We start from the raw sequence: 7,733 nt of genomic DNA on the forward strand, positions 1-7,733 counted from the left end.
CTGGACAAGATTGCTACAGGCCAGCCAGAAAGCTGCAGGGGTTCCCTGACCCAGCCTGAGGCAACCAGAGCCAATGGACTCTTTTTAATTTTACATAGTGATACTTAATATTTGGGCGGTGAGGGCGGGTGTATGTCAAAGGCTACGTTTGAGAATACACAAAAGTTACAGACAACTTGTCCCACCTCAAAAATAAATGCACATAAGCTTCAACTCTTGCATACAATTTCTGAGGGTTCAGCGGTTGAAAAAAATCTGCTAAAGGACTCCTGCACTAGTGCCTTCTCACGTCCCTATCTGTTCAGCAGAGAGAAAACCCAGCAAGGCTGCTTCACAGGCTTCCTCCTCCCTCTCCTCTGCTCACCCAGACTCCACAGAGCCTTCATGGACAGGGCGGCAGCCATTTCTCCTCAGGTCTGGTGGACAGAGCAACTTTTCCCCCTCCCTGTTTCTCCTCATTAGATTAGATGGTTACTAGGTCTTCCAGGAGCTTCCCAACCTTCCAACACACCAGCAGGAGCTCCTCAAAGGCACCCACATTCCTCCACAATCATGTCTTTATGGTGGTCTAGAAGCACTCTGCCATTGTCCACATATAGCATACTCAAGGGCTTGGTCTTCACTGGGGCACAGCAGGTGGCAGGGACTCTGTGGGGTTGGTACCGCTTCAGGAGACTCTGTGAAAGGGAGGAGAGGAAGGTCAATTCACATCCGAATGGTCAGGTCAGCATGGTGTCATTTCTGGGTAAAGTGTGAAGTTACAGAGTTAAAATCAGTTTCTATGTGCAAAAATAGAAAATTCTTTTCATGAATCAGAATGCCAATACATCATCAGCTCTAATATCTAAAATAACTTTTTTTTTCTTTTTGTTAAAATAATTCTTTTAAAACAGCCTTTAAACAGAAGACTCTGAAAAGCTGTGTCTGTGTGAAGCAGTAGCTAACTTATATGTTTTCCTATTCTAGTCTAGAGTGAATACCAACTTTAAAAATGTTCCAGGAAACTCCTGGTTTAGTTCCAGAAATATGAAGCAGAAGAGAGTCATGCGGAAATTCACAGGGGAGTTGCTTTGTTGCCCAGAGAAGGGCAAACAGAGTCAACAGGAGAAAAGGTAATAAGTTCTTGGCATTTTGGAACTGGGCCCTGTCTCTGGAGTCCAGTGGTGGCTTTTCAGATCAGCATTAAGATCTGGTGACTTGGCGGTTATCTGAGTCTCTAGTTTCCTCTGACCTTGCTACAGGTAGACTGGTGGACTGCAGGGGGGCCTAAGAGAGGCTTGGGAGGGCCTGTGCCCAGGACAGGTCCTCTAGGGCAGTGGCCCCCGCCACTGCCTCCCTTGAATGAACTCAGCTCACATGCTGCGCCCCTGAACTCTGCCTGAGGCTTGGCATGGAGGATGTATTACAGGTCCAAGAGTCTCAGTCTAGGCTTCATAGGGTAAAATAAAAACACTTTGGTCCCATCTGACCTTTGAGAATGGGTCAGGACCACCATATTGGGCTCTACTCTGCTTTTTGCATCTCGTTTCCCTTTCATTCCTTCCCCTCCACCACCTTCTAGACCACATAGGCTGATTAGTGGCACCTGGTGGTAGCCTCTGGCTTTACTACTCCTGCAAAATGGGTGGTCAGCTCCTGTTTTTAGGCAGCAAAGTAGTGACTGGAACAGTATTATCTCTAACTTGGCCTCATAATCATGGCCCCATTGCATCAATGAGTTACAGATTTCTAGTAATGATCAAACAGCATCATATCTGTTACCCACTAACTTACACGTGCGGTATACATATCATCTCATGTGACCCCACAACAGCCCTACAGAATATGGCACTGCTATTCCCATTTTACAGGCGAGAAAACAGGCTCAGACAGAGTAAGCAACTTGATCAATATCACATAGCCAATGAGTAGGATTCAAACCTATCTATACCCAAACGCCAAATCCTAAACTTCCTTTCCTGGAATGTCAGGGCAGGGGAAGGAGCTGAGACACTCCAGTCTACATGCCCCACCCGTAATTTTATGCAAGAAGGAAAAAGCCCCAGAAAAGCTAGGTGTTCAAGGCCACCCAATGGGGCATGACTCCTCGTAGGCTCTCTGAGGATGTTGTCGCTGGTCATCTGTCTGTCCTTAAAACCTAGCACAGAACCTTATAGGTGCTCGAATAACTGTGAATGAAAGAACATGGGAATTTAACAGCAATTTAAAGCTGGAGTCCTGTCCCCTTGATGTTGAAGAAAGGACACTTCACTCCCACAGCTTACCGCCTCCCCTCCCCAGGCCTCGGCTACGTACCTGGATGTATGCATGGTTGGTCGGGTGGAACTCTTCCCCCACGGGGTTAGGACACTCGCCCTCGCAGCGATACGCATTGTACTGCTTGGGGTAGATGATCCAGGAGCCCCATCCGATGAGGTTGAAGTCCACCTGGAACTTGACCTTCCGACAAAGTTGGCTTCTGTCCTGCACGTGGTACCGACGGTGCCTCGTGCCCCTCTCCCGAGAGAGCTGTCCTTCCTGGGCCCGCCAGGAGCTCTCCGCTTCCCATAGCAGGGTAGAGCCACCCAGCCGCCTCTGCTCCGGGGAGAGGTTGGAATAGAGCAGGAGGAGCACGTCAGTGACAGGTGGGGTGGGAGGCCGCCGCCAGCACTCTCCAGCCAAGCTGGACGTCTGCTCCCGCAGCCCCCCCGGGTGCTTCAGCCACTTGGAGAGTGGCCTGGTCACCTCTAGGACCATGCTGCCTGAGGAGAAGGTAACCTGGGACAGAGTGACAGTGAACAGGTCCATCCGAAAACGTTCCAGGCAGTCGGGTGGGTTTTTATCCAGCTTCCGCTGGTGGAAAATCTCAATGGAGAGCGGGATATTGGGAGGAAGGGCCACGGGGCTGGACAGCTGCAGCCGGAGCTCAGCCCACTCTAGATCCTCTTCTTGGCTCAGGAAGGAGAAGTCAAAAGCAAAGGTCCAGTTCTGCCCATCCACCTGCATATCTGGGTGAGAAAACAGAAGGAAGCTGGTGAGTGGGGGCCTCCTGCAGCCTGAGTTGGTGTAACAACCACCATAGCTCATGAATGAGCCCTTACCTTATATGTATCATCTCTCTTAACCCTCACCCCAACCCTGTGAGCTAGGAATAGTACTGAATCCATTTTTAAGATGAGGAAAATTGAGGCTCAGAGAGATTAAATCACCTGCCCAAGGTGTCAATTGTTGGAAGGTCACAAAGCCAAGAATAAACCCAACTGCAAAGCCTAATCTGAAAATCACGGTTCTGCCACTCCCGCTTCAGACACTCCAGAGAACAATTGGTAAAAATTGGATGAGTTCGTCTCCTTCTCTCTCCTCTCACACGTGCAGTCTAAGGCCAAACCCTGAGCTTTCTGACAGAAACCCTGGGCTTCCACCCGCCCTGTGACCCTGGAGCAAGTCAGCTTTTTTGGCTCTGTCTTTTCATTGGAAAGGGTGGCCTATTTCACAGGCACGATGAGGTTGCTACGCAGATCATGGAAAGGACTGGAACCCCCAGGAAGGCACAGGCAATAGAAGCCAAAGACTGGCCACCCTTTCCCCCACCAATTCCTAAAGACAGAGGCAGACACTCCAAGAGTTCTCAGCAACCTTACAAATACATTTCTAAAGACACTCTAAGCTTGACTGTGCACTGATCTTGTATTTTTCCACCCAGTGGTCTCTCCTACCTAGCAGGGCGCTCACTCCTTCCTGCTCCAGGTCATCTATGCATCTGGGACAGACAGCAATCACTCACCCAGCACAGTGAAACCCCAAATGAATGAAAAGGAATAGAATGGGGAAGCACATTCCATTCATTTTAGTCCTGGATCAATTTGGTCTGATATCTGGGAATAACACACAGGGGTGGATCTTTCAGGTTACCTGAAAGTGATCTTTCTTCGAGCCCAGTTTCTTCTTTGCAATGGGAACAGTAATGTCCTACCTCTCCCTGCATGACATGAGGACCCAGGGAACTGAAGATGTTTCAAGGTTGATTGTTAAATAAAAGGCAAAGGCTATTCATAAGAAATAAAAACAGAAACGCTTTAGTGAATCAATCCTGAAGGTAGTGATCTCTGATTTAGGTGCACTCTGGGCAGACCACGTAACAGTTATTTCTTTTTTTTTTTTTTTTCCAGTTGTCTCATAGGACATCTTTGGTCAGTAAGTGGATTTCTCTGGTTAGTCCAGCCTGTCTTAGAAGGAGGTAATTCCCAGCTTCAGCCTCCTGAAGCTTCTCCCAGCCCATCCCTAGCTGTTCTTTTTCACTTAATCTCCACTTCCCTTCTCATTAGCACCTGCAGGGGACAATAACCAGCCCCTGACTAGCAACTCCCCAGAGGTGTGGCGGGAGGCTGACATTACCCACTGCCCATCTCAGCACCACCTGGCCACCAGGGGATTAGGTGGGACATGTAGCAACTCCTCTATAACTCCACCTACACCAGGACTTAAAACTTATTATCTCAAGTACCCACAAATGGCTTTCTAGAGGAAGGTATTCCAGCTCAGTGTTTAAGAGCAGGGGCCTGGTGTCTCCCATGATGGATTAAATTCTGCCACTTGCTGTTTAAGACTGGGCTGCAATCTTTGGGCCTCTGTTTCCCTCTGGGCAAAAGGGAGATGGTGACAGTATCCACCTCACAGGAGTGTTGAGATTTACTGAGATAATGTGTGTAAAGTGCTCTGCCCAGTGCAACCACCAAAGTGCAATAAATGGCCATCATCAACTGTCTCATTACTCAGGTCCCGGTTAGAAATGAAGATGTCCAGGCAGAAATGAAGAGGGGCCAGGGCAGGGGAACAGAATCATCTGTTGCTGGGGTGGTAGTGCAGATGCAGGGGTGGGGAGGAGTACATTCCTTCCGCTGGAAGAGTCTGCAACCCCACAACCCTACCCGCAGCCAAGAGCTCCCCAGGATTGGCTTTGGTTCATCTTAGAAGAGTGGGGTGTCTAATCTTTGAGGATCACCAATGCCTGATAAAAGCTAAGAATGCTGTCCCCAGAACAAACTGTATTTCCTACTTACACAATAAATGTGATTGGAGGGTGATTATAAAGAAGGGGTTCATGGACACCCTGAAATTGAACACAGACTTGGCCACACGGGCTCCAATTCCTTGGACTTGGAAATCTTGACCCATTTCCCATTCTAAAGAAATAAGTGGTTGCGTTCATCACCTTGGGTGTTGAGTTAGACTTAGGGGCTCTGTAGAAAAAGAGGGTGGGTGTGACACCGAGTTCCCACCCTACATTATTATAAATTGTGAGGCCAATTACTATTAACTGCTTCCCTCATGCCAAGTATTTTACAAGCATTGTCTCCTTAAATCCTCCCCACCATTATCACCATTTTGCAGATGAAGAAACTAAGGTCCAAGGTGAAGATGGTTAAACAGTGAAAGATCTAATTTAGTTAGACTCCAACACCCATTTCCTCTTATCCTGTGCAGCTTACAAATAAACCCAAGATGGAAAGGAGCCAGTGTGGGACATCCCTTCTCCATCAGGCTCCCTCCAGGCAGGCTCTTGCTGCTTTTGAAAAACAAGCCAATTCACAACTCTGTGTATATAGTTAAGGTCACTGTACACATAATAAAATTTGTGATTTAACCCTTTTTATGTACTTTACTCCACACTCACACAAATGAGGTAGAAAGAAAGCCAGGCCCTTTATTTTTACAAAAGGATAAACTAGAAAAGTCAACTGATAGGCCAGGGACACAGGGGTAAGTGAGGAAGCAGGGTTTGTGGGACCAGAATCTAGTTTTCTATACTCCCAGACTGTCACATTACTACCAATCTTCTGGAACTCTGGAAGGAGGGAGAGATCGGGTAAAGTGCACCTCTCACTTTGCGGCCACCAACCCCACCCCCACCTTTCTGGCGGGGTGGAACACGCCAGTAATTTTCAGACTGCTCCACCCCCGGGGTGTCCCCAGTCTGGCTGGTCCCCAGACGACCCTTCTAGAGAGGGTCACTGGCCGTCTGACCCCAGACGCGGCAGGCCAGCGAACTAGGAGCCCCCATCCTCGGATCACAGAGGGCCGGCGGGTGGTCGTCAAATCAGATTATCGGATGTGGATTTCGCCGGAACTCTCGGGAGGACCGTCTGGCCCCAGCAGGCAGAGCGAGGTGCAGGGAGGCAGGGGCCACCCCCCGCGCTAGGATGTGGATTGCCCAGCATAGAGGAGCCGCGCGGGAAGGGCTCCCTGTTCTCAACATCTACCTGCATCCAGTGCGCAGAAGGCATGCTGCCCCATCTCCGAGGGGCGTACTCCCAAAGTCACCATGGGAGTGACCTCAATCCCTCCAAATCTAGGCCCTGAGCTCTGTGTCGCCTGGGATACTGACACCTACCTACCAAGCCTGCCTCAGTTCTCGATTTCGGGGCACCTCATCTCTAATCCCTAACTTCTGAAACCTAATCCCTGATGTTCATGCTTGACATCCTGTTTCGAAACTCGGTCTCAGCCTGAGAAACTCTCCACGGCAGACCTAGGGGCGCATTCACCTTCACTAGTGAAAAGGAAAAAAAAAAAATTCAACAAAATAATTGTAGCAATAATAAGGACGATTTGTTACTGTGCCTGGTTATGTGTTAAGCATTTTCTGTGCATTGTCAGTAGCCCTTGCACGCCTATAAATGAAGTGAAGTCGCTCAGTCGTGTCCGACTCTTTGCGACCCCATGGACCGTAGCCTTCGGGCTCCTCTGTCCATGGGATTCTCCAGGCAAGAATACTGGAATGGGTTGCCATTTCCTTCGCCAGGGGAACTTCCCAACCCGGGGATCGAACCCGGGTCTCCCGCATTATCGGCAGACGCTTTACCGACTGAGCTACGAGGCACTCTTGTTCCTACTCTGTGGTCGACGCTTTCGCGACCTGTCAGGCTCCTCTGTCCATGGGATTTCCCAAGCAAGGATACTGGAGAGGGTTGCCATTTCCTCCTCCAGGGGATCTTCCTTACCCAGGGATGTCTCCTGCCTTGGCAGGCGGATTATTTATCTCTGAGCCACATGGGAAGCCCTATCACTGTTCTACAGATGTGCAAACCGAGGTGCCCGGAGATTACAGTAGTTTAAGACCGCAGAGATAAGAAGTGGCACAATCAGGCTCCCAACCTATAGTCCGCACTCTACCCTAAACAAGACCGGAACGCTGAGCTCTCGGTCCGGGACACACCCCGGATACCACCAACCCTGTGCCTCGAGACAACGTGGACGCCGAGAGACCCTCAAGCCCAGCCCCTGGACGTGCCCTTCAAGCGTGCGGGTACGTCCTCAAATGGCAAGTCCCCGGCACCGAGCCGCAGCCCCTGCTGCTCAAGCGCCCTCCCGGAGTCTGGGGGAGGGAGCGCCCGAGGCACCCCGGGTGTTGAAGGGAGCAGGGAGGGGCGGGGCTGCCTACCTTGCGCCTGCAGGCTACGGATGATGTCCGCCCGGGGCAGGGGTTCGCGGTATAGACTCAGCATATAAGCGAGGGGGGATGGCGACGACGGCTGCCCCCACGGTCGAAGGGGCACCGGGGCCACCATCGCGGCGCCCGCCTGGAGGAGAGCCCACCAGGCGTGCAAGAGGAACAACCACAGGCGGTGGGCGTGCATGGTAGGCTGGCTGAGCCCCAAAGGCAGCCTCCTCCTCTTATATCCTGGGCCTTCGCAGCCGCCCCGCCCCTGCCCTTCCTCCCTGGGGGAAGCTTTGAGATCATATAACACCCCTAC

General features: G+C 50.7%; 1 protein-coding gene across 1 annotated transcript; it reads right to left on the bottom strand.

Annotated features, from left to right (window-relative positions):
* Window positions 1-524: 524 nt before the first annotated feature.
* Window positions 525-7,616, bottom strand: NODAL (nodal growth differentiation factor). The gene is made up of 3 exons (XM_010852227.1): window positions 7,421-7,616; window positions 2,296-2,987; window positions 525-677 (listed from the first exon to the last, which is right to left on the bottom strand). The coding sequence occupies exons 1-3, from the start codon at window positions 7,614-7,616 to the stop codon at window positions 525-527; spliced, it is 1,041 nt and encodes a 346-aa protein (XP_010850529.1).
* Window positions 7,617-7,733: the final 117 nt, after the last annotated feature.

Source organism: Bison bison, unplaced genomic scaffold, assembly GCF_000754665.1.
Source record: "Bison bison bison isolate TAMUID 2011002044 unplaced genomic scaffold, Bison_UMD1.0 scf7180017864309, whole genome shotgun sequence".
Classification (NCBI taxonomy): Eukaryota; Metazoa; Chordata; class Mammalia; order Artiodactyla; family Bovidae; genus Bison; species Bison bison.